The 25,836-nt window shown below is 42.8% G+C and overlaps 2 protein-coding genes across 3 annotated transcripts; both read left to right on the top strand.

Annotated features, from left to right (window-relative positions):
* Positions 1-315: 315 nt before the first annotated feature.
* Positions 316-15,154, top strand: ercc6 (excision repair cross-complementation group 6). 2 transcript variants are annotated; one of them, XM_088305308.1, is made up of 22 exons: positions 316-380; positions 855-1,036; positions 1,135-1,363; positions 1,790-1,910; positions 1,985-2,099; positions 2,445-3,138; positions 4,786-4,917; positions 5,345-5,503; positions 6,192-6,327; positions 6,500-6,670; positions 6,856-7,032; positions 8,224-8,340; positions 8,778-8,873; positions 10,190-10,408; positions 10,711-10,821; positions 11,618-11,737; positions 11,904-11,998; positions 12,099-12,244; positions 12,328-12,780; positions 12,855-13,023; positions 13,102-13,180; positions 14,144-15,154. In XM_088305308.1, the coding sequence occupies exons 2-22, from the start codon at positions 865-867 to the stop codon at positions 14,588-14,590; spliced, it is 4,158 nt and encodes a 1,385-aa protein (XP_088161434.1). In that variant the 5' UTR covers positions 316-380; positions 855-864; the 3' UTR covers positions 14,591-15,154. The 2 variants fall into 2 exon arrangements, with proteins under 2 accessions (XP_088161434.1, XP_088161435.1); XM_088305309.1 differs by lacking the exon at positions 316-380 and adding an exon at positions 394-696.
* Positions 15,155-17,150: 1,996 nt separating this feature from the next.
* drgx (dorsal root ganglia homeobox) lies at positions 17,151-22,004 on the top strand. The gene is made up of 6 exons (XM_088305253.1): positions 17,151-17,374; positions 17,894-17,994; positions 18,679-18,780; positions 20,839-21,011; positions 21,276-21,379; positions 21,457-22,004. The coding sequence occupies exons 1-6, from the start codon at positions 17,317-17,319 to the stop codon at positions 21,804-21,806; spliced, it is 888 nt and encodes a 295-aa protein (XP_088161379.1). The 5' UTR covers positions 17,151-17,316; the 3' UTR covers positions 21,807-22,004.
* Positions 22,005-25,836: the final 3,832 nt, after the last annotated feature.

Raw genomic sequence — 25,836 nt, forward strand, 5'->3', positions numbered from 1 at the left:
CTTGCAACGTCGACGTCCTGTTGAATAATTTCTCGGTGTCATGATTTTGTGATGACATCAGCATTTATTGATAAAATTGCTGTATTTTCCCAGATAGCACAACAAGTACACGCAGCTTGGCATGGACGACCTACCTTTTTGGGGTCATATCAGTTGACACTTTTTCTCCAAACAAAGATTCACATCACTTGGTGAAAGGAGGCCTCTTTATGGTAACCGAAATAGAAAATGGTTGTATTGCGCCATCTGCAGGACAAAAAAAGAAGCAGAAATGGCAACACCAGGAGAGGGCGCTGCCGCACAAGTCATGGGTTACTCGACATTCTTCGGCACCGGAAGATGCTTTAGCAGGGCGCAGATGTTGTGTAACTGGACATTTTGTAAGTATTATCTATCTCTTCTTATCCGCATGACATTGTTTGTCGTCCTGCCATTGAAATATTCTTAGCGAGCTCGTCTGTGACGGTTCGTCAGTCGTTCGTCTGCTTGCCTGGACAGCCGTGAAGAAACGTAGCATGCTAGCTTAGCCCAGCCCATGTATGTAAACAATGGGCTGTCGTGAGACACAAACGCTACTGCCAGGTTTGATGAAATTTGCTGTCTTCGTTAAGAAGAGGTTTATTTCAAGCCACCGTTTCGTCACGCATACGTTATCTCACATATCGAAGAACGGAAAACCATCGCATACGTGGAGAGGTAATTGTCAGATCGCTTGCTCAACACACTCTTGTCTGTGACGTGTTTTCCTAATGCTGTTTTACATATCACGGTGGTCAGATAGCAATGATAGTCGTTGCGGTTTTATGACGTCATTAAAAGATGGTAAAGGGTCTGCCTATTATACGTTGTTGCAGCCACATCACCATGCCAGTAGATGGGTCAGACGACCAGGCCCCCTCCTCCCACTCTGGGTCGGCCAGTGCTGCTCTCACCAGGACAAACTCAGAGGAGAATGGAGGCTCAGCAGTTTTTTCTCCGGGCCCTGAGGCTGCATCTCCCTGCACAGCTGTCAACGAAGCTGGGGAGGGTAACAGTGGTGAGAACTAAAATCTTGCTCCCTGAGTAACCGGGCTTGGCACATTTACTAAAGTCATTGCTCATGTGTTTCAAATTATCATTCACCGTTGTGCTCAGGTGCTAAGAGGTCCGGAGCTCTGGTGCATATCGACCGCCAGCGTATCCAAGCAGCCTCTGCCAGTTCTGGGGCTGACGAGCTGCTCGGCCTTGGCGTGGCCGTCTATGACCAGGATGTCTTGGAGCAAGGTGTCCTGCGGCAGGTGGACGAGGCCATCCAGGAGGCCAGTCAGGCTGCTGCAAAAGCTGAGGCTGAGAAGGAGTACGAATCGGTGCTGGATGATGTCAGGTAAAAAAAAAAAAAAGACGACCATTGCAACAGTGGGGAAACCCAAATTGGTTAGAATAAGAAGCTATGCTAGTTGAGTGGTTATTTGGTAATTCTTTGTAGTTATTTTCCTTGTAATTTCTCTTGTGTTGAATAAATTGTGAGGCAGATTAAACAAACTCTGACACCACCAGTCGCTTGAACTTTGCTCCCTCACATAACTTTGTAAGTAATCAAAAGTATTTGACACACCTTTCGGACTATGACTTCAAACGACAACCAAAATTATAAGCACTTTATTAATAATTAATAGTTCTCCGAATGAATGTGATTTCATCAGACTGCAATTTGCATAATGCGAGCTGTAAGTTAAGACCATTTAGTCATACTTTGAATTATAGTTATTTTAATGTATCATATTTCTATTTTAATCATTATGTCTTTTAGGTCTGTGACGGTATCTCTGAAGCACATCAATAAGATCATTGAGCAGTTATCCCCGTATGCTTCAACGAGTAAAGACATCAGCAGGAAGATTGAATCCGTCAAAAGGCAGAAAGAAAATAAGGTTGTTAAGATAATATTTTTACATTCATTTGTTCGTGAACATAATACTAAAAAAGGGTTGTGTGTGTGATTCAGGAGAAACAGCTCAAGAAGGTCCGAGCCAAACAAAAGCGGCTTCAGGCTATTTTGGGAGGAGAAGTTACCAGAAGGTTTGAAGATGAGCTTTTGGCAGATGATGCAGAAGACACAGGTAAGGTCGCTACCACAAATGCTGTATACTAGTGATGGGAAAATGAAGCTTCAAATTTGCTTCATGAGCCAGTTGTTGTATTTTTGTGTCCTCTAGATGGCACTGTTGCTTTAAATAAAGGGTTTAAAAAATCATTATTCATTGTGCTTTCAGCCCAATGTTGAACAGAGAGTGCCATCTAGAGGATTCCAAAAATACTACAACTGGTTCATGTAGCAGATTTGAAGCTTCATTTACCCATCACTACTGTATACTAAAACCCAAGTTTGAACAAAATTGAAGGAAGTATGTTGACATGCGCCATTATCTATCAAGCACTTCTAATACTTCCGTGTGTTGTCCCAGATCCCGTTCCCGCCACGCTGGGCAGCATGCTCATGCCAGCTCAGGAAACCGAGTGGGAGGAGCTCATCCGGACAGGTCACATGACACCCTTTGGGACACGAATCCCACAGAAAGAGGTGAATAAGGAGCCTCGCAAACCGATGCTGGCCGAGAACTCGGCGTTCGATCAGTACCTGGCCGATCAGGCCAAGCTGGCGACTGAAAGGAAGAGGACTCATGTGAAGAAGAAGAGGAGTTGTGGTACGCACCAGCAGGGATCCAAAGGAACCGCTTCCTTTCCCAAGGACAAGAAAATGAGTAAGCGCATGCGGAAGCTCCAGATAACTGCTCTGAAGGCTCATCCCAAGGCCCGACCGAAATCTGAGCCTCAAGCGCCAAAGCCAAAGAGGAAAACTCAAATTGAAGGCGACGAGGTTGACAGCGATGGCTCCGAGTACCTGCCGAGCGACGAAGGCTTCGATCCCGAACGAGAGGAACGAGACGCCATGGAGGAAGGCTTTGGCGAAGACGATGACGATGACGATGACGGGTACGACTTGAAAGCGTACAAGAGGAAGAATGACGCAAAGGGAAGGAGGCCGGCCAAGAAACAGCAGAGTGATGACCAGTTTTCAGATGAAGAAGATGACGTCAAAAGTAAAGAGAAGAAATACAAAGATGACGGCCATGTCGAATATTACAGACAGCGGATCAGGTAAAACCTTCACTGCCGTAAACCTGTTCAATTCCAAAGTTGCACCAAACTTTAGCGATCGAGGCACCATCGTGTATCAACATCGTTTGTGAAACCTTGAAAATAACATCACAAGTAAGTTTTGCAATTTCTCTTCATTATTTATTTTTTTTGTCTAGAATTGATGTTGAAGAGGAGAAAATGTCACGATAGTCAGAATTGGAACATATTTCAATGCACAATACACATTGTAGCATCTTCTCTCTTATAATTGTCCCTGATTCTCTTTTTGAAGATGCTTCCCAAACACGAACTCATTTCGAACAAGCGTGCAAACGTACTTTTTCCGAAAACCGAAAAACCTTAACAAAGTTGTCTTAAGTCTGCCTTTTGATTGGTTGGCGACCAGTCCAATGTGTCCCCTGCTTCCAAATTCCACATCAGCCATGTGACCCAAATGAGGTCAAGTACTGCAAATTCATGGGCGGACGATTAGAATGTTAGCTCGAAACCTTTTGCCTGTACAGTTGATGCCGGTTTTATGTTGGTGACGGTTCACCGGATTATTTCACTTTCTATTATTTCCTGTAGTGAATACAAACAACGCTTCCGGAGTTTCCACTGTTGTTCTGCATAACAAAGTTTCGACTGCAATTCTTTTTAGGAAAGTGGACAATATTGAGCCTCTTTATTTAGTTTTTGTGGCATACGGACTGGCATATTGAAAATGTGCTATTGTTATTTGCGTGAGTTAGTTGGTTTGTGCTGGCTGCGCTGTGCCAGAGGAGAGTTAATCCCAGATGAGATTGGCAGCTGTTTCTTGACGAAGCAAATTCACTCCCTGCTCTTTTTCCCCTTCTCGATCTGCCCTAATTATCCTCCTGCACTGTTTTTTTTGTTTTTTTATAAGCGCACTCACTCCCTCTCATGCTTAAATTAGGGGAAGAGCAGCCCTAATGAGATTTCATATTTATAGCTGCCAAATAAATTGTGTTGGCATGTGTCCTTTTTTTTTTTTTTTTCTTCTGCGCTACAATGATTGGAGGATGTCAGTTGAGCAGCACCGACACGCCACGGCTGGGTGAGGCCGGCCTTGCGAGCCGTGATGTTATTAGGAGCAGTTTGTAGTTGGGCGGAGGCGCTCAAGGTGGCGATGGTGTCGGTGCAGAGGGGGCAGAAAAGTGTAATTAACTGAACCAATGCTTAGTCTTGACTTAATTAGAGCGTGCGGTCTCACAGGCCCAGCTAAAGGAGCAGTTTTGTGGCAGGGTGACAGGACCAGGCCCAAATGAAGATGGATTCTTATCCCTTCCACCTCACACCTTTCTGGGGAACTCGCACTACTAATTGTCTGTATCAATCTTCATTTGCTGCGTGACGACTCTGCCTCTAACTGCCTTTTGCTTCGCCACTATTAAAGCCCTTTCTCCTTTACATTTACCTCTTTTTTTGGGGGGTGGGCGAGCTTCCAAATCTTAAGGGACCGCTCTTAACAGTTGCCTTCCGCACAACTTTTGTGGGGTCTTCATCCATTTATGAGCTCTTAAAGGCATTATGAATCTGTCTCAGCCATTGTTGAATTGAATAACGTCATTAACGCTTTCAGACAAGCTCCTTGCTCATTAAGTCCCGCGTTTGTTTTCATGAGTGTGTGCTTTTACCTGCTAGGCGGTGGAAGCGGCAGCGTCTTCAAGAAAGGGAGTGCAGGCGGGAAAGAGGTGAGGAGCTGACAGACGACAGCGATGCAGAGTTTGATGAAGGCTTCAAAGTGCCCGGTTTCCTTTGGAAGAAACTTTACAAGTAGGTTGTCTGGATGTGGCTTTCGACACTTCAAACAGAGGATAGGTTTTACTGTTCAAGGGGTGGCTGTGAAAAGTTAATTTCAGGGTCCTGGTGTGACATCTGTCTAATGACATCGCTTATTTTTGTTAGCGCCCCTGGAAATAGATTTCATGTCCCTTACGTTATGTGTTCCAAGTGATAACTCCAGAAATGTGCATCGGAAGAGTAAAACACTGGCGCTCAATTCTAATTCACACAGAAGCTGTTGTTGACCACAGCTCACGCTCAGACTCTCGCACAGACTCACTCGCCGACATCACGCACCACCTCTAAAAATACAGGGTCACTTTCTTGTTCCGTCAAACGTATTCGGACTTGTGTGTTAATCTTGTGTGTTCTTTGTAGCTAAAAGTTGCGGTTGCGCGCGCGTGTATTGTGTGGTCAGGTACCAGCAGACTGGAGTGCGGTGGTTGTGGGAGCTCCATTGTCAGCAGGCAGGAGGCATCCTGGGAGACGAGATGGGTTTGGGCAAAACCATCCAGATCATCTGCTTCCTGGCCGGACTGAGCTACAGCAAACTGAGGACCCGAGGCTCCGACTACAGGTGCGCCCACACACGCGACGCTTGGCCTGAGACTCACTGTCTGTATGGTATGAATATTTGATTAGGAGGATTTCTGCTTGAGTGTGCTCATCTGAATTATTTAACGTGTTTCAATTATCGGACTCTTGACTTTGGTCCTGCAGACATCAGAGAATACACAGACACCGTTTGAGTGAGCCTTTTCATGAACACTTAAGAGGAATCTCGGAGTCATGAAATGGCTACGCAGCGGGAGCGGGGGCCATAAATCAAATGTATAATACATGGCGCAGGGGTGGTGATAATCTGGTTTTACTGCACAAATAACAGTTGTGCATTTGGTAGGCGGAGCTTCCCCGTTGGTCAATATTCCGTCTGCTGTAGAAGTCCACAAATTGATTGCTCGCAAACTCAATTATGGTCCAATATCAATAGCTTCCACTGATGCTGAGGTTCATACCAGGCCATTAGTGTATCTTAGTGTGTGTGTGTGTGTTTTCTGTACATTTTCACGAGAGCAAATTTGTAAAGTGATCATTTAAGTAAGCATTCTGTTGCCATCTTCGCGTAAGCACTTTATTTCTACTCGCTGGGAATTGCCTTTATTTAGTTTAATTTGGTTTAGGAATTATTACTTTAATTTGCCAATGAAATTTGCTGAGATCTTCTGCTGTAATAAAGGCGACAAATTGGCTGCATTCGCTTGCAGGTACGCTGGCCTGGGCCCCACCGTCATCGTATGTCCTGCGACGGTCATGCACCAGTGGGTGAAGGAGTTCCACACCTGGTGGCCACCATTTCGGGTCGCTGTTCTTCATGAAACGGGATCTTTCAGTAGCAACAAGGTGTGTTTTTGTTCCTTTGTTTTTAATTTTATGCTCCTCTTATGTGAGCTATCATGTTTACCAATGGAGTCTTTTTCCTCTGGGGGGCACTAGAACACTATTAGTTCCTGAAACCACACAGGAGGGGAGATGCTCTTTTGTAATTTATTTTTATTTTTTTTTGCTGTTGTAGGAAAAGCTGATTCCTGAGATAGCATCATGTCACGGCATCCTGATCACCTCATATTCAGCAGTGAGGAGCTTGCAGGACATCCTGCAACGCTACGATTGGCACTACGTCATCCTGGATGAGGGCCACAAGATCAGAAATCCAAACGCCGGTATCACCACAGCCTGCAAACAGGTGTGGTGCATCACACTGACAGAGTCATCACTCATTGAAAGTTTCTTGTTTGCAGTTTTAATGTGTTGCTTTTTATTGTGAGTCTATGCTCAGACATTTTTTTCGTGAAATATCTGCACACGGTTGTCACAGAACATTTTTCTGTCATTCTCATTGTCATCATTAATTTTTCTCTCTCTCTCCAGTTCCGCACACCCCACAGATTCATCCTGTCTGGCTCGCCCATGCAGAACAATTTGAAGGAGCTTTGGTCTCTGTTTGATTTCGTCTTTCCTGGTAAACTGGGCACGTTACCCGTCTTCATGGAGCAGTTCTCTGTGCCCATCACAATGGGAGGTTACAGCAATGCCTCGCCTGTCCAGGTACTGAACATTTTACACATTGTCACTTCTACATTGGGCTCGCATTGGTCTGAGTTCACAGTATTTGGTGTGAAGATGATTTTGATGACATAAACATAATTCCAATGATCAGGAAAAAAAATTAAAAATGCTCACGGCGGTGATGATACCTCAACATGTATTTCTAGTTTTATTTTATTTTTTACGTAATTGACTGTCTGCTACATGATGATTAAGACATTGATGGTTAGGAGGAGTGCTTATCACTTGAAAAGCAAATGTTTGTATGTACACACTGATTTCAGGAAGGGACAGCAGAGCCATAAAGAGCCAGATAATGTACTGTAGAGCCGTGCAAAGGAACTTTAGATCGTCCCGGCTGTGCGTGTGTGTTTGTTTTGTGCACATATGAGAGAGAGCGAGCGAGAGAGAGAGCAGCAAGAGTGGAGAGCTAAATTGTATCTCGTTGTCATTAGTGTCCACTCGTTAATAACCCACTGACTGAATGGATTTAATTATTTAAGATGGCTATCGATGCTTCTTCCGCTGTCGATAATAAAAACCTTTACTAATTATTAATGTTATTAAATGGTCAGAGAAAGCTCCGCTCGGCTACTTCATCCTCTTCGTAAAATTCTTCGAGCTCTGTGGGTTGTGTGTGTGTGTGTGTATAACAGTACATGTGTATAAAAGTACATAAAAACATATGGGAGAGGTGGGGCCATGTCTACATGCGGATATGGGATCCATTACTGAAGCTCGCCTTAACACCCCCTTGTGAACCCACTCAGCATCATCTGCTGCCCTCTCTCACCTCGCCTCCACGCCGGCCAAAATCCTCACCGTATTATTGGCCACTCCTGCCGTGTCGGGCGGGCTTTTTGTCGATCCCTCTGCGTACCTCCCCTGTGAGTTAATGTTTAAAAAGCTAACTGGCCTTTAGCATAAGGTGAAGAGGGCCGCTTTAGTGGTGTGGGGAGGGTCTCCAGTGTCCCCTGAGACGGACAGCACTCTGCTGAGTGGTCAATGACTCTGAGATCTTGGAGGAGGTGATGAGAGAGTTTGAGAGGGGCGAAATGACAATCCCGCCTCCAGGAAACATCCATGGTGACAGGTGTGCCTGCTGACTGGATTGGGTGCTCCTCCTTTTTTTTTTTTTAGCTGCGCGTCTTTTCGTTCTTTATTGAGCCGGGGTCTCTTGTTCACTTTCAGGTCCAGACGGCGTTCAAGTGTGCATGCGTGCTGAGGGACACCATCAATCCTTACCTCCTTCGACGAATGAAGGCAGATGTCAAGGCCAACCTCGCCTTACCTGACAAAAATGAGCAGGTATTTCGCAATCCGGCAAATATTTATTTATTTATAAATGTTTTGATGACTGGAAAAATAAAAGTCGAATCACCTACTAAACTATATAAGGACTTCTATTTGCTGGTGGGTTGATCATCGGCAGACCACCTTTGCAAAGTCTTAATAATTCTTCCACGACTTTGCATGGCCTTTCCAGGTGAAGCCAGCTAATAAAGTCCCGCTAAAGTAAAAGGAGCAAGTATTCATTAAGGTGGCCCAGTCTCTGGTCTGTCCTTGAATCTGATGCTGCTTGACTCCTCAGCTCATTAAGTCGGTCCCCAGGGACGCCGACGGCTCCAAAACGTGATTCCGCTCCTTGTAATTTCTCTTCTCGCACGCGCCACTTCGGCCAGGTGCTTTAAAGAGGATGTTCGTCGCTTCTTACACCCTCACACTTGTCCCTTCTGTATGCGCAGGTTTTATTTTGCAGGTTAACACAGGAGCAGCGGCAGGTTTATCAGAACTTCTTAGACTCCAAAGAAGTCTACCAGATACTCAACGGGGACATGCAGGTGAGCAGTTACTGAACAGATTTTATGCCTCGACCGATTTGATGCGCGTTGCGTTAAAAGGACAAGGAGGGCGCACTTGCGGTCTGGGAGATGACTTCCAGGAACACAACAAGCCTTATTCATTATTTAACCCCCTTAACTAATAAATTTAGTTCATCACTTAAAGCCATTTGTTGTTTTTTTTTTTAAAGTTAGAGACTCTGTGAAATGATTCTTTTTGTAAAGATACATTTTGGTCAGCAGCATAGCAAGCTCACTTTAGTCGTCTTTAAAGATGCGGAGGTTGTGCAGATGCTGTTCTCACATTAGCCCGACCCCGGAGAGAATCTCAACCCATTTATCACCACTAACCAAATGGACGTGGTTGCAGAGCCGAGGGTGACCGCAGCAGATTGCACGCACACACATATTCGGTGGTCACTCCCGAGTCCATTAACCAGCATTACTAATGCAGTGACCACTGCGCCTTCATCAAAAAACATGGCCCTAATTGTCCGTAAATAAGTTATGCAACTCGTCCCTCTATGCGCTTAGCTGTTTAAAGGTGGAGCGCCGTGAAGACTATGACAATGTCTGCGCAAAGCTTCTTAATGAGTTAGCACCTTTCTTAAGACTCGACGAGCTTTCAACAGTGCCGATAAAATAAGAGAGAAACATTTAAAATATCAAACGAAGATAAGTTCAATTCATAACTTCTAAAATCAAATGCTGTATTTTCTCAGAGGTCATCGCTCTAAGAGACACCATGCTCCAATTAGTTGCCAGGTCCGCTTAAGACAGATAAATGCCTCCCCGTTTCCATCAAGATAAAATAGAATATATAGAAAGTGTAATTACCGCTGATCGTTGTGGTTGTGCTCATTCAGAAGTTGATATGAAATAGTTTTCTGCCTCGCCCATTAGCCCTCCTTTGCTAATGAAACGAGCAGCAAAACACGGACATTATCTCTCAGGTGAATTGAGGTGGCGTGTGTGTCCATGTTTATGTTCCAGGACGGACAACAGTGTTAGATAACATTATTCCAAAAAGCGTGTTTACTCTGATGGCCTTCTACCATCTGCAGTTAAGTAAGTTAATGTTGCTGGGCATTATTTGCAGAATTATTGTAAACCTTGCAAAATTAAAAGCAAATCTTTATGCTATACAGGGCTTTGGTAGAATCTTGTGGCATTTTGGAGCATTTAAAAAATTGCAGAAACGGAAAAGAGTTAATGATGGGACCCACAGAACAACCCATGAATAGTTGAATTAGGGAATAGTGAACTGTGAGTGGGCGGGGCTTAACTGCAGTTGACTTTTTGTCGGTTCGCTTCAGGTTTTCTCCGGCTTGATAGCGATGCGTAAGATGTGCAACCACCCGGATCTTTTCTCTGGCGGTCCGCGGCTGCTGAGGGGGATCCCCGAGGAGCAGCTGACGGAAGAGGAGCACTTTGGCTACTGGAAACGCTCGGGCAAGCTGATTGTGGTGGAGTCTCTGCTGCGTCTGTGGTTCAAGCAGGGTCATAGAGTCCTGCTCTTCACGCAGTCTCGACAGGTGACCGCCGAGCCTCGTCGTTGTTGTCGTTTTTTTAGATGAATCATTTGTCTCCTTGCAGAAGGAATGTGGTTGTCGAATTTATGAGAGGAAAAATGTGAGGCATCTGTTGTCATAGTCGATAGCAATGAGATTAGACCTCAGACGGAACCTGAGACCCTCCCTGTCGGTATCTGTGTCCATGTAATATTAATCTGCTTTAATCCTTTTAGGCATAATACAAACCTGGACCCTCCCCCCCTGCTCTTTCTCCTCCCTCCTGCCTCTCTCACACTATCAACTCTCTCTCTCTTCCCTTGCAGATGTTGGACATCTTGGAGGTGTTTGCGAGGCAGAACCACTACACGTACCTGAAAATGGACGGCACGACCACCATAGCTTCCCGACAGCCGCTTATCGCCCGCTACAACGAGGTACGGATTAGTCATCCCTAATGGTGCTGAGTGTTTCCCATGAAAATCCCCTCCTGAGGGACAAGAAGGCTTGTGAGGATCCGTGCTCACCCTGAGGTGGAAACACTAATTGATGGCAAGCTGTTGTTCGTCTGGATGCGCTTTACCGCTTGACTTTATATACATGAAGACTTTTGTTGCGCAAACTGTTTTATTGCCATTTGTCATCATAAATTGATTAACTGTTAAGAATGACAGTCACTGCAAATTTGGGGGCAAATGTAGTCAATTAGTGGAGACTCAAAATGGAGAGAATGTTACAGTTAATAAAGTGAGGATGTAAAGGAAGGAAGACGCATCCTGGACACAACGTTTTGGTCACCTGCTCAATGTGGCGAGAGTAGAAGAGCTACGATGCCGTGACAAAGATAGAAATGCTCAGTTTTGACTAAAATTACTAATGAGCTGCCCCCTTTTGACATATTATGAAAAACAAACTGTGTGATATTATTAAAACCCAAATATTGAACAAATTGAATACCGTCGCTGTCCTGTAAAATGTCCAATTTTGTCTTTTTTTCCTCATTAATAGAATGTCTATCATGGAAATCCCATTAACGTGAAATAATAATAAATAAATAAATCAAAAATGGACGTAGCGATATGCAGACAGTGTGCAGTATCTTCAGTATTGTCACTAGTCAGATTGTGCTTGTACCTAATAAAGTGGCCAGTGAGCATGAAGGGATGGCTTTGAAAGAAGAACAGTAACATTGATCGAAATGTGAATTGTTTTAATTTTTTTTTGTCTTCCCAGGACACATCTATATTTGTCTTCTTGCTGACGACAAAAGTGGGAGGTCTGGGAGTCAATTTGACTGGAGCCAACAGGGTCATTATCTATGACCCAGACTGGAACCCGAGTACGGACACTCAGGTTAGTCACTCTCCTTTTATTTATTTTTTTGTCTCAGTTTAAATATAAAGACAATAAAAGTTGTCTTTTTTTTTTATATTTGTTGCTGACACCTTGAAAGACTGAAACGACTGAAAAAAAGATCAAAATCAAATCAATTCCGCTTTGATGTTTGTGCGGTCCACAGGCGAGGGAGCGGGCCTGGAGAATCGGTCAGAAGCAGCAAGTAACCGTGTACCGGCTCCTCACTGCAGGCACCATCGAGGAAAAAATTTATCACAGGTTGGACACTGCCATTGTTCTCAGGATTAGTCAATCGCGGTTTTGGTTTTGTGCTTAAGAACACACTTGAATCAAACGCTTTTCTGTTTGTACCCTTCAGGCAAATTTTTAAACAGTTTCTGACCAACCGTGTCCTGAAAGATCCCAAACAACGGCGATTCTTCAAGTCCAATGACATTTATGAACTTTTCACCTTAGCTGACCCTGACGAAAAGCAAGGCACCGAGACCAGTGCAATATTTGCTGGTATGCATTTTTTTTATGTGCCACCGAAACGACTTCACAACCGATTCCCTGAACACGTTTTTTTCCCCCTGCATTTGTTACAGGTACCGGCTCTGATGTCAAGGCACCTAAAAAAACGGACAGAATGCACTCGCACCATAGTAAACACTCCAAAACACGGCAGAATGAAATATATGGCAACAACAGACGTGCCTTCGGAAACGGTTCTGAATCTACATGTGGGAAATTATCTCAGGGTCCAAATTATGGTTCCTCGGATGCACATAATCAGCCAAATGGCACGGATGCAGCGCGACATTCAACATGCGGCAGACTAAAGAACAACACGGGCCTGAAACGCAGGGAAAAGAGGAAGCACTGCGACTCCAACAAAGTAGAAGGACACAAAAATAAGAAGCATAAACGTGAAAAGGACGCTCGCTTCGAAGGCCAGCGCATCTCGCACTTGGTGAAGAAGAGAGAGTACAAGAGGACGGACGTTGAAGACCAGAAGAAATCGGACGATTACGTTTTGTCAAAGCTCTTTAAAAAATCTGGTACAAACGCAGCTTTATTTGACAAGTCTTGAGTTTTTTTCGCGCAAATGCGAATTACGGTCGTGTCTTGTCAGGAATCCACAGCGTGATGCAGCACGACGCCATCATCGAGTCCTCAAATCCAGACTACGTCCTGGTGGAGGCCGAAGCTGACAAGGTGGCCAAAGATGCCCTGAAGGCCCTCAAAGTGTCCCGCCAGCAGTGCAGGCTGGCCCTCAGTCGAGCCCCGCCGCCACCCGCACGGTACGGACCCTCAGTGGGACATCATGGCATCTTTACGACCTACTCGACTCATTTTGTTGTCCCGCTTTTGCTCTCCAGGAAACGCTTCGGTCAAAAGAAGAATTCCCTCCTTGTCGGACCGTCTGTGCTCGCGCTCCCCAATTCGAACAAATGCAAGGTAACCACGGTGTTTTTATTAGGATTATCTCGGGCAGGGGTGGGCAAACCTTTTGATTGGCGGGCCACAATGGGTTCTAAAATTTGACAGAGGGGCCGGACCAGGAGCAGCTGGATGGAGTGTTTTGGTAACCTCACCTCATCGGAGAGAAAAAATACATTTAATTTGAAATGAAAGTGAACAAAAGCATTACAACAATATAACTGTCTTTGAAAAACCACAGTATTTAGAAAATAAAACATTAACAAGGTTTATTCATTTAATTTTTTTCAAGTTCGGCGGGCCGGATTAAAACGTCTAACGGGCCGCATGTGGCCCCCGGGCCGTAGTTTGCACACGCCTGCTTTAGGGAAACATTCAATCTGGACCGTCAGCCTTTTGTTTTGAAGGGTCATGTTGTGTAAGAGGTTGAAATGATATTTGAGGCTCACGGTGTGCCGTACGTTGACAGTTTCAATGTGATTCTCAAAAATGTGCTACGAGTCTTCGGGCTCAGTCTAGTAGTACTCGGCTCAAGTACAGTTTGTTTGTATTTAATTTTCTTGTGTTTGGGTGCAGTGTTAATGTGTATAATGTTACAGTGTAAACACTTCGACTTGGTGGTACTTATTTTTTGAGATGGTGTAAAAGGTTTGAGGTGTGAGGTTTCAACTATTCCAAATCGTTTCGTTTTTTGCTCCTCTTGTTTTTTTGCCACTCAATGACAAACTGAATATACAGACAAAAAAAAAACATGACCTTGCACACAATGCAAAATGACATGGGCAGGCTAACGAATATCATCAACGTGGTGGTGTTTTAACGCTTTTAGCAACAGATATGTGAACAGAAATTTTGCTGGCTGAATACTGCATAACATTCACAGGCATGCTGAAAAAAGAAGAAATGGGTGGGTCACTAATTGCAGCCTTTGTAGCGGTTTATTGAATTCCACCATGTCAATGTGCGTGTTTCTCTGGTTAGGATGCTGCTATCGTAACCAAGACAAAGTCAAAGAAGACCGATTCAGCGGCTCATTTCAGTGGGGAACTCGCCGAAAGTGACTCCACCCCCGTCCCTCCGTCCTCGTCCGCCCTGCTGGCTCGAATGAGAGAGCGCAACCACCTCAGCATTCCCTCCCGGAGCCAACGAGAGGAAGAAAACGACGACGGAGAAGAGGAAGGGGCCGGCAGCTCGCGTCCCGTTCCGAGCACCGAGCACGACGAGCTGCTGGCGGACCTGCGCAACTTTGTGGCCTTCCAGGCGCGAGTGGACGGGCAGGCCGGCACGCAGGAAGTGCTGGAGTACTTCAAACCCCGACTGAGCGACAAGCAGGCGCCCGTCTTCCGAGAACTGCTCAGGAGCATCTGCGACTTCCAGCGGAGGTCTGGAGAGGAGGGCCTGTGGAGGCTCAAGGAGAACTTCCGCTGAACGCCGCCGAGACAACCGCAACCTCCTCAAATATTTGCGTACAGTGCAGCATCAAAAGTTCTGCGTCGAGACGTAAAACATTCTTGTGTGGCTTTCAATGCATAAATCACCAAATGTTCAGCGACGTTCCGAACTGGATTGCAATGTTTAGGTTTATAAATTGTACTGTATTTTTTTGTAATGTTTTTTTTCCTAACAAGACGCACCTCAAAGTCAGCCGTTTGTCTATCAGACTTTTTTTTTTTGTATGCAAACTGCAACACGACAAACAAGTGGACGACATGATCTCAGTCACTCGTCTTGAAATGCGTGACACTCCAACGCCCGTTTAAGCACTTCTGGCGATTGTTTCATTTATTCTTTTTTTTTTTTTTTATCTGATGGTTCTACTTGAATTTATACAAGCGCTTTTGACATTGTCGGTTTACTCACACTCACATGTGCTCCAGTCATTACCTCAAATTTTCCAAATATTGTTGAATATGTGCTTTTATGATCCAGCTCGTCAAGTGTCATAATTTTGGGAAGAAGTGGAATGTGCAATAATAAACCTTTTCAACAAGCCGGGTTTCTTGGCTCGTTTTTTCTTGTCTTTTTGGAGATTTGCAGTCATCCCATTCATGCTAATCCACTAAACGTTGAATTAAGGCAAGTTTACGCAATTTGTTTTTCTTGTTTTCTGAGATTTTAGTTTTTGGACTTGGACAATTATGCTTTTGTTGGCATCTTAATTTATCTGACTCATGAAATGCTCATGTTGGACAAAGACTGTTGGGATAAGTTCTCCATTTCATTTTCTATGGTTCTATTTTCCTCTGCCTTCTTTCTACCATTTTGTGGTGGAACATATCAACTAAGAATACACTCACGGATTTGGCATTTTCTAGAAAAATTCATTTTTTTTTTTACACCAAATGGTACCAAATTAGCGATTTTGATAATTCCACTGACTGAACTATAGGCTATGAATATTTTTGGAAATACTTTCTAAAAAGATGAAGCTTCTACACTAACACCAATTGCAGTCCCTTGGCATTTTCCCATATGGGAATCTCTTTCTGGAATTAAAATCGAACTGAACCACCTAGCACTAAATGAAACCAACGTTAGAGTTGTGAAGAACCTGTAATGAAAGGAAGCTAATGTTGCAATTTTAGAACTTCTTGATTATGTTATTATTATTATACTCCTATATCGCCAACACTCAGTATATTGTTTTTCATTTTTTTGCCAGGAGATCCAAATATACAGCCATTTTTTTGTAATTAAAATTTATGAAAAAAGACTAACGTTGTCTTTTGATGTTGAAGGTTCCGTTTGAATATTTGTGTATATTTTGCATCCAATGAATTCTTTTTTTTTTTTTTTAAACAGGAGCGCGAGTGGCATGAGCTCCACATCCACTTGAGGCCTCCTCAAGTCTTCCGGAGCAAATATTGGGCTAAAGTTATTTGATTTCAATTTTCTGCACGCACCTCGCCATGCAGGTCATAATAACAACTTTATTTTCAGCGGTGCATAAATTAATTACGCGCATTTAATAACTAAAATATCATTATATTCCCCCTTTAATAACATAAACGCCGCACCCCGGGGAAAGCCTTAATAGCGCGGGGCCGTGTAACTGGCCATTATCCGCCTGTAATGATATTACAGAACCAATTACGCGCCATTAGAAGGGATTTGGTGCACTTTATGTGCTTTGCGCTCCTCTTGGAAATTTCTGCAGCCTCATTTTGCGCGCGCCTCGCAAAAGGCGCGCGGGCGTTGTCCCGCATGTGCTTTAAAACTAATTGAAAGGCTCCCGCAGCACGTCATTCATCTCGGCCCGCCTAATAAATCGCAGGACCCCTTGCTGTGAACAAAATCAAAAATTTGGCCTTGCGAGTGTTGCGGAAGCGCAAGCCCTTGTAAAGTGGACCCTTAACACACCCCCGACGTGCAATTAACACCCCAAAACTCGCTGCTTTTTTTTTTCTTTTTTAATATATGAAAGAAATCAAAAAGTTCCGTTGGCATGTGCGCGTGTTTATGGTTTGGGAATAAGCGTGTTCTGCACTTTGGCTCTCGTACACACGCGCACAAACACACGCGCACACAATGAGGGGCGAGCGAGACAAACATAATCCGATTAGGAGCAATTAGGAGTGAGATTGTGCGACACCAGCTGAAAGCCTTCCGGGGGTCTGCTACCCACGGCCCGTGGGCCATATGCGGGCCACCAAATATGAAAGAACATTAAAAAGAAAGAAAAAAAAACAATACCAAAATACCCCAAATGCTCACCGTTTATAATAACAATTTGCTTTCATTATTTGTCATCATTTTAGTACGCTCCCCAATGATTTTTAATGTCCTGAAAAGATTGACATCTGGACACTCCCAGAGGTGTGTGTGCATGCGTGTGTGTCCATTGGGGTGTGTGCGCGTGTGTGAGTGTGTGTCAGAGAAAGAGAGAGAAGAGAGAGAGGGAGAGAGGGGAGACAAGTGGACCCTCCCAGTCAGAGTCAAACCTTTCTTCCCTCCAGAGCAGCATCTCCCTCTCTCTTACACACACATACACACACGCTGAGCACGCACACGCGTACACACGCGTACACAGACTGCAGTTTTGAGAGGATGCTCCAACAGCGCGCTTCCAAACTTTGACGTCCATGTTTGTGTGTGTTGCGAGTGCAGGGAGGATTTTTTTGCTTGCTTGTTTGTAAAGTGAAACTCTTGGCAGGATGTTTTACTTCCACTGTCCTCCGCAACTCGATGCCGAATGCTGTCGCTCCAATACACGTAAGTACCGACGCATGCTTGAACAAATTGTGTTCATAATTAATATAGTGATACATGAAAATATGTTTGTTTGTCTGTTGGTGGGAGACTTTTAGTGCACCACGTAGATTTCTTTCTTTCTTTGAATTTTACGGGTTTTTTGGGGGGGGGGGATAATTTGCGCTAGAAGTCGTAGACAATGAAAAATGAATTTACACTTAAATGTTGGTGCTTGCCTCCTGGGGGGGATCATTCCTCGTGGGGCGGGGGTTCTTTCACGGAGATAGATGTTGGTTTTCTGTCATATAAGTCTTTCGTCGATTCTCTCAGTGTCTCAATGTTAATGTTTCATCTTGTAACTAAAGGCCAAAGTCAAGATTGTGATATTTTATTGTGGATTTTGCACTCAGAATCCATTTTTTTTTCTCCAAAAGTAAAATAAATCAGTATGAATGAATCACCTCGTGATTTTATTTATTTACAAAACTGACATTTAAAACACAAGTATATAATTTAAAATGTGTGTAAAATACTTTCCAGTGAATTCGAGCACTTTTGCCAACCACGCCCCAGCTGACTTTGACGATGGCTTCCTGCGGAGGAAACAGCGGAGGAACAGAACCACGTTTACTTTGCAACAGGTATTGCACATTTTCAAACATAAGGTATATTCATCACTTTTAGAAAAAAAAAAACTTCAGGTGAAATTCAAACTTACTTTGATTTGTTACGCAATATTTTGTTTTTTAATTTAATATTTTTTTATTATTGAAATACGAGTTTGCGTTGTCTTTTGCTTTGTGGATGACGTGGTGTGTTTTCAGACATTTAAATTGTCAAAGTATCACTGCTTCCTGCTGCGTTCGTGTTGGAGTTATTAAAAATTAAAATTCTGGAGAACAAAAATCATGTCTAAAATAATAATAAAACTAATAATTCCAAACTTGGTAAAAAAGGGATTACCAAGCATGCAGTCAATTTACTTAATGACTTTTGAATGACTTTATATAGATAGTATGCATAAACATTATATTAATTTGTAAGCATACTTCTCCCTGCTTCAGGAAACATGTTCAATATTTCAGATGGCGGGAATTTTATTTTAATCTAAATATAGCTAAAATAAAAATATAAAATATTTAGTTAATATTTTATTAATACAAAACAATAATAACAGTGCATAATTCTATTCATCTCTCTCTCTCTCTCTCTCTCTCTCTATATATATATATATATATATATATATATATACATATATATATATTTATTTATTTATATATTTTTTTTTTGTATTTAATGATGTGTGTGTGTGTGTGTGCATGCAGCTGGAAGCCTTGGAGGCGGTCTTCGCACAGACTCACTATCCGGACGTGTTCACGCGTGAGGAGCTGGCCATGAAGATCAACCTGACTGAGGCCAGGGTGCAGGTGGGTCTCGGCCTCCATTGCATCATTATCCGTACTCTAATATAATAAGGGTCCTAAACATGGATTCCTCGTGCATAATAAGTGGCCTTAATATTGGCTCTGTAATTTGTCAGCTGTGAGTCCATTTCCAAAGCAAACGTCATTCGGCAAAAATGATCAATTGACGTCACTTCCTGTTTTTTTTTGCCCGTAATTGCGAGGGACATAATGGTGGGGTTCATCCCATTCAGCTTCAGGTCCGATAATGGAATCCAGCATTGCAAATCAGGAAGCGTCAACAAAATGATTCCCCCTAATCCGATTATCACATTGCTATTATTCAATCTGTGCGAGCAGGGATATTAAAGTTGCATTATTATTAGAAAATAAATGTCATTTCTGTTGCAGCGTTGTCGTCCCGTCCCCCCCCCCCCTTCCATCCTCCCTGCCGTTTTTTGTCGAGTGTCAATGGGCCTCCCCCGCATTAAGAGTATGCTGCAAATGGAGATGAATGGAGCAATTATAGGCCATTGAGAGAGAGGGTGGGGTGGTGGTGCTTCGCGTTGGGGGGGGCTTGACTTGTAGCAGGAAGGTGCAGGGGTGAGATAAGTCCGTCGGCTGCATTGTTGTCCCGTCTGCATGTTTGCTCGGCCTTGTTGACATGACACAATAGAGGGGTAACCTCCATTCATTGGCACGGCATGATTAATGCCCGCTCCAATGTGCTCCTAATCGAATGCGATGTTGTCAAACAATCACTAAATGGGCAAATAAACGACTTCATGGCCGCCTCTCTCGGGCGGCACGACTGTCAGCGGGAAGTCATTAAAATATGATAATGAAAAATGGCTCAATTAAATGTTCTTATAGGCTCTGACCTTCATTCGATTAAGATACCACCACGACTTGTTCTCACGCGTGCATGCTGCAACTTTTGCACCTTGACGACACGTGCCGCGACACCTCGACATGCATTATGGATGTGACGCGTTGCACTCATAAAGCGACTACGACCGATGACAGATTTAACATGTGACATGTGAGTGGTTACGGTCAGATATGTGTGTAGTTGACGTCCACGCTGTTCTAGTGAAGTATCACTTGATTTAAAAAAAAAAAAAAAAACTTTCAGGAAATTTGAAATACATTTGTCAAACAATGCACAGTCAGCTTGCTAACCGAATCCGATTGCTCGGTAAAAGTTCACCATGTGCTCATTAGATGCTAACATGAGCCAAAAATGTCAACCTGTCTTTATCCACCTTGTCACCAAGCTCAAATATTTTGCTTGCATTTCTTTATTTTATTTATTTATTTTTTTAAGTGTAAGAGCTTGACCAATTGGTACTCTATCAAAATAATGTTTGACATACTTGGCGCAGAATATCCAATATTATTTATCACACTGCACTACATTGTTTATATTTGACACGCTTGCAAATGGACGGAATACACATTTTCTGGACTATAAGGCGCACCAGGCGATAAGCGGCAGTTTTCTATGTTGAAAGCAATTTGTTGTTTACTGCATGTCCAGAACGATTTTGTACAGTGAATGCACATAAATAGATTGTTAAAACAGTGCCTTTTAACACGGCAAAAACTTTGCTAATTAAAACAGAACAGACCCAAGAGGAAAAAAAAAAATCTGGATTTATTTAGCGTGTTTTCTAAACTATAGAGCGCCCCCTACATGTGAAAGAAAAATCCACGGAAAAGCCGCACCGTTGTATTAGCCGCATGCTTCAAAATCGAGGGGAAAAAGTAGCGGTTTATCGTCCGGAAAACAGATATCCAGATATAGTCCACTACTTAAATTTGGCATACTCATACACCATAATTTTTATTAAAAACCTGCTTTGTAAGTACTCTATTGCAGTACGATTTATTCTTCTATTGTAACTGTTAGACATGGACTGCAGTTTTATTATTATAATTTTTTGAAGATTGTCGCGTTGGATTAAACAGTCGTGCAGGTCAAATGTGGTCCACGATCTGTGGGTTCCCTCACCCTTGTGGTCGTGTGGACAGGACAGTCGTGATCAGAAAGTCATTGGTTGTCTTTTTGTGTCAGCGCAGGTTTGGTTTCAAAACCGCCGGGCCAAGTGGAGGAAGACGGAACGAGGCAGCACGGACTCAGAAGGAGGCAAAGAGCAGCTGAGCGAGGCCGCTCCTCCGGGGCGCGGTATCAACTCTCAGTCGCCGGTGGAGCCGAGCAGGAAGCACAAAGAAGCGCTGGACATGCAGCCGAGGTGAGATCAGAACACGCAAAAGTCTAATGTTTCATTTAAACGCGAAGCCAAGGCGGATCGACACCAATTTGTCTGCTTTCACTTTGTTCCACATCTTGCATTTAAAGCATTTTCTCTTCAAGTGTCATGCTGCTGTTTTGGTTAGCAACAGATTTCAGGGTTCTGCCGTGTACACTCTTGAATAATAGCATCTATGAAATTTCTGAATATTTGCTGTTTGAGACGCAAGTTACCTGGAGATTGAAACGTTTCTGTTTCGGTCAGGCCGGTCGGTCCCGGTGCGCCCTTCTTCCCATCTTGTCTACCGGGGACCCTCCTCAACTCCGCCACTTATGCTCAGGCCCTCTCACAAGTGGCCACTTTGAAAGGTGATCCTCGTCACGACACCTATAAGCAAAATTATTTATCGTCGCCATTTTACAAAGTTGAATGCGTTGCCTTTCAGGTAACGCGTTGTGTTCTTGCTGCGTTTCGGACCCCATGGGCTTGTCCTTCCTGCCTCCCTACGGTTGCCAGGGCAACCGCACTGCCAGCGTGGCCGCCCTCCGCATGAAGGCCCGCGAGCACTCCGAGGCCGTGCTGCAGTCCGCCAACTTGCTCGGCGGCGGTGCCGCCGTGTCGTCCGGGTCGTCGGGCATGGTGAGGCCCACCGCCGGCAGCGGTCCGGCTCAGACGGAAGCGGGCGGGACGAGAGGCGGGGACGCCTCCAGCCCTAACCTGACCTCGAAGGTGCTGGGTGGCGCGCCTGAGAAGCACCCTCACTGCTCCAACAAAGACGTCGTGGAGAAGAAGTGAGCGTGTGGACACTTGAGGGACACTGCCGGCTCATCGAAGCACAGCAATGGAGCGTGCACGAGATCGAATTATTTATTGGACTCTTTTGAATGATTATTATTCTGACTGTTTGTGACGAACTCTAGGGGACTTGTTGACCTCACAAAAGCACACACTTGGATCTGTTTTTCTGCATTCTTTGATGGACTAGTGCAGTTAAGTCCAATATGATTCAAACAATGGATACATTTTGCAAGTGTTGATTGGCTGTAAATGACATAAAAACACAGTTACATTGATTATTATTATTTTTATTTTACTTTCTCAATGCATTCACATGCAGTGTACTACTAGTTTATCTTTTTTTCATTTTTTTAATTTACAATTTTAATTATTTATTAGTATTCATTTGTCCATCGACTTATCATCCTCCTTTATAATACAGTCTGAACTGAATGTGAAGCTACAAATCTAAATTTGCTGAGTTTTACTTTGGATGGAAGCCCAATTACAGTTATTGACAAAGTGCATTTTGGACTTCTTGGGAGAATTAAAAAAAAAAAAAAACATGACAGCCTTTTACCACTTTTTGGTATCATTTCCAGTTCAAATATACATCGCGTATATTTAATTTAACAAATAAAAATGTTTGCATGGATGAATCATTTGGGGCTTAACTGTACAGTAAATATAAAAAGTCTACACACCCCAGTTCAAATTGCATTTTGTTCTTTGTGGTATGAAAAAAAGAAACCAGGATAAATCATATAATCACGTTTTCCTCCATTCATGTCCAACTCAATGGTTGCATTCTAGTCGGCGTTTCCAGAAAGTTTTTTATGCTTTCTAGTGGAAGCCTGAATGATTTGCGCAAACACTAATTGCGATCTTGAACCGCTCGTAATTCACTTCACCTCGACTGAGGTCCCAATTCCAGTTCTTTGACGTCTTTAGCCCTCAATGGCAGTAAATGAGTTAACGTTTCCTTTTTTATGTCACAAAAATCTGGCATTTGAACAGGGGTGTGTAGACTTTTCCTCTCCACCCTTTGTGTTTCTCCCAGTAATACCCAACGGATAATGTGAATATGTCACTTCAGTGGGCCGATGCTTACTTATCGTGAATGTTGATGCATGACAAGAGAAACTTAATGGCAGTGCTTTGCTACATTTTTTTTTAAATTTTTTTTTAGTGTTTCCACAAATCAATCATCGTTGATCTTGAAGTGAAAGTGCACTTTAATCGAATAATATCAAATCAGCCGTCATCAGTGGAAGTGTGTCCATGTGCCAGTGGAGAGAAGTGAAAAGCCGCCCGCGTGTCTCTCTTTTGTTAGCACGATTACCGACAGACAGCAAACACAGCGGCGCCGCTGTGGTGACATGTTCTTTAAAACAATTAAACATGTCGTGGCTCATGTTGCTCTCGCTGACGCCATCTGTTCTGATCCATTATTTAGCAGCTCCTCTTTAAAGCCTGGAGAGCATCGCACCGATGTTTATCATTCATTTACTTTGAGGAATCTTCTTCTTGTCTCTTAATAAAGCCCATTAAATGTGATCGTGTCTTCGTGGTCCATTTGAAAAATGACGATCTCGCCGCGATATACTGTATTCATTATTATTATTTGATCACTTCCTCCTTCCAGTGATGCAACATCACCTGACAACACATCCTATCCTGGAGGATTTTCAGGAAATGACTTTTGATAAGTCAATAAAACAATTAAGTCAACTGCACACACATTATCGTGAATAATTGATGACAAATTATGTATTACCGTGAAGTAGAGCTTCAATAATTGATGAAGTGACACCCTGCTGAGACAAGGAGAGAGATCATGTCAGAAGTATAGTCACATTGTAGACTACGCACCATTTATGTGCATGTGCTAATAAAAAAGCCAGTCGTTAGATCGTCTGTAATTGCTTTTTTTTTTAAAACAAGAATATTCAAGGAAAATGAGAAGATAGTCAATTTCCTTTTTCTTTTTTTTACATATTCAATTTACATAATTATTCTTCCCAAAATAACATTACTATCCTAAATTGCACACCAAGATCAGATTTGTATTACTATCGTTTTGAATATAACTCATCGAAAACAAATACTGAAGATAAGCAGTGAATTGAAAAAAAAAATTGGACTTCAATTACTAGAAATCTAAATAAAATAACTGCAATAACACTAATGAGTGAATGAAATGCAAATTATATATATATATATATGTATATATATATCACACACACACACATATGCCAATTTTATGAACCAAAACAGGCAATGAAGCATCAAGGAGAGTGGAATGGCAGCTAATATCCTGACAAATTAAAAAAATAAATAAAATAAAAGCACCAAATCCGTATTCCACAATCCAATCCCATTCTCACAAAAGATGTGGAAAACAAAAAACACATTACGGCTTTCCCAAAATTGAATACAGTTGTTGTGGAATTGAATCATTACAAGCCAAAACAAAGCAGGCTGGAGTTCTAATGACTCCGATCATCATTAAGTTCTGCCCATAATTCCCGGCTTTAATATTTCATAAACAAGTCAAGTTGGTGTTGACATTCAGCGGCAGCATGTGGCATCCTTGATGATTGTACAAGTCGTTGTGTGTTGCATTGTTATATCAAATTAGCTGGAGAGGAGCCAGAAAAGCAGACAAACATGGGCAGAATGTGGCTGACAGAAGCTCCAACACTGCAGTTAATGGCCTTCTTTTGTTGCAGTAATGAAATATTTTTGCAGACATGTGGTCAAATGTGTTCTGAAACTACACACACTCACACACTCACACAGGCCACCTGAACTCAGACTATGCTGTAGTTCACAAAGCAGCTCCCATCCAGGGTAGCAGAAGCAACCCGCTCCAAACGACCATGTCTGCTTTTAATTCCTGCATCAGACCTGATCAATAACCCAATCAATTAGGATCAATTAAGCTCAGCTCTGAAGGGTGATATTCCAAACGAAGCAGATTTTAATGCAGCGGCCACTAATGTGCAGGTGGGCCGTGTGGCACTTTAGCTCCATTTGAGTCTTCATTCCGTCTTACTCAGCAACCTGAAGAGTCTCCCTGTCAACATTTGCGATCAATGCTCAAACTGAGAACATTTGCAATCAAATCAAATGTGCAGTTACACTTGACATGGACGAACAAATATTGAGGCTCTTTTATTTAGATTTTTTTTTCCACTAGGGGGAACTAGTGCGCAGGGCTCCTCTTCCTTCAGATACCACACAGCAAGTTAAAGAAAACGCACGCACGCGCGCACACACACGCACATTATTATTAATTCCATAATATATGCCTAATAATATGTACTAAAATAATATAAAATTTAACGATATAAATTAAGAAATTATAACACCAAGAGTAATTAATATGCTCTTATTATATTTAGTAATAAAAGGTTATAACGTAAATAGTCTCTATGGAAGTCAATTAAATAAGACTAATGAACATATGACAAAAAGAGAGACTCTATCATGTATCATATGTCAGTTTTTTTTTTCAAAAGTGTCCATACAGACTAACTTTATACATAAAGTAAGTTCTTTGAAAGTGAAACGGGTTCCTGTGTTTGTAAAACAATGGGCCAACAATGCCATCCATCTCGGAAGGAAAAAAAATGGATTGGATCGGATGTCTTTTTGTGACTTTTCTCATCTTTCATTGTCATTCTGACATGTGAAGCCATGTTGGAAGAGAGGTTCTGCTGATGAATTTTAAGGCTCAGGATGTCAAACTATGGACAGCATGTTGAAGAGGAGCAATTTAATTTGAACCAGGAAACACCTTTAGTGAATTTTACTGTACAAAAACATTGAAACCAGCGAGAGCTTTTCAAATTAAGTTGGTTAGAAGAGTTACATTGCAATTAAGGATCATCCTGAAAGCTCACCTGAAAAAAATATTCCTCACTTTTTATACCTCACGAATAATCCTTGAATTGTAAATGTCATATTTTCAAAGTCATTGCGGCAAGCAGTCAACGTCCAAATTCTTTTGGACGGCCGAATACAGTACAAGTTCACCGTCGTA

This window comes from Idiotropiscis lumnitzeri, chromosome 9 (genome assembly GCF_059441095.1).
Source record: "Idiotropiscis lumnitzeri isolate Australia: NSW breed Sydney's pygmy pipehorse chromosome 9, RoL_Ilum_1.0, whole genome shotgun sequence".
In the NCBI taxonomy this organism is placed as follows: domain Eukaryota; kingdom Metazoa; phylum Chordata; class Actinopteri; order Syngnathiformes; family Syngnathidae; genus Idiotropiscis; species Idiotropiscis lumnitzeri.

Excerpts from the sequence above, each read along its gene's own strand:
- ercc6 (XM_088305308.1), top strand. The coding sequence starts at position 865 with ATGCCAGTAGATGGGTCAGACGACCAGGCCCCCTCCTCCCACTCTGGG. Across the intron at positions 2,100-2,444 it reads AGATGATGCAGAAGACACAG|ATCCCGTTCCCGCCACGCTG; the intron begins GTAAGGTCGCTA and ends GTGTTGTCCCAG. Across the intron at positions 10,409-10,710 it reads TCTTCACGCAGTCTCGACAG|ATGTTGGACATCTTGGAGGT; the intron begins GTGACCGCCGAG and ends CTTCCCTTGCAG.
- drgx (XM_088305253.1), top strand. The coding sequence starts at position 17,317 with ATGTTTTACTTCCACTGTCCTCCGCAACTCGATGCCGAATGCTGTCGC. Across the intron at positions 18,781-20,838 it reads TGACTGAGGCCAGGGTGCAG|GTTTGGTTTCAAAACCGCCG; the intron begins GTGGGTCTCGGC and ends GTGTCAGCGCAG. Across the intron at positions 21,012-21,275 it reads GCGCTGGACATGCAGCCGAG|GCCGGTCGGTCCCGGTGCGC; the intron begins GTGAGATCAGAA and ends TGTTTCGGTCAG.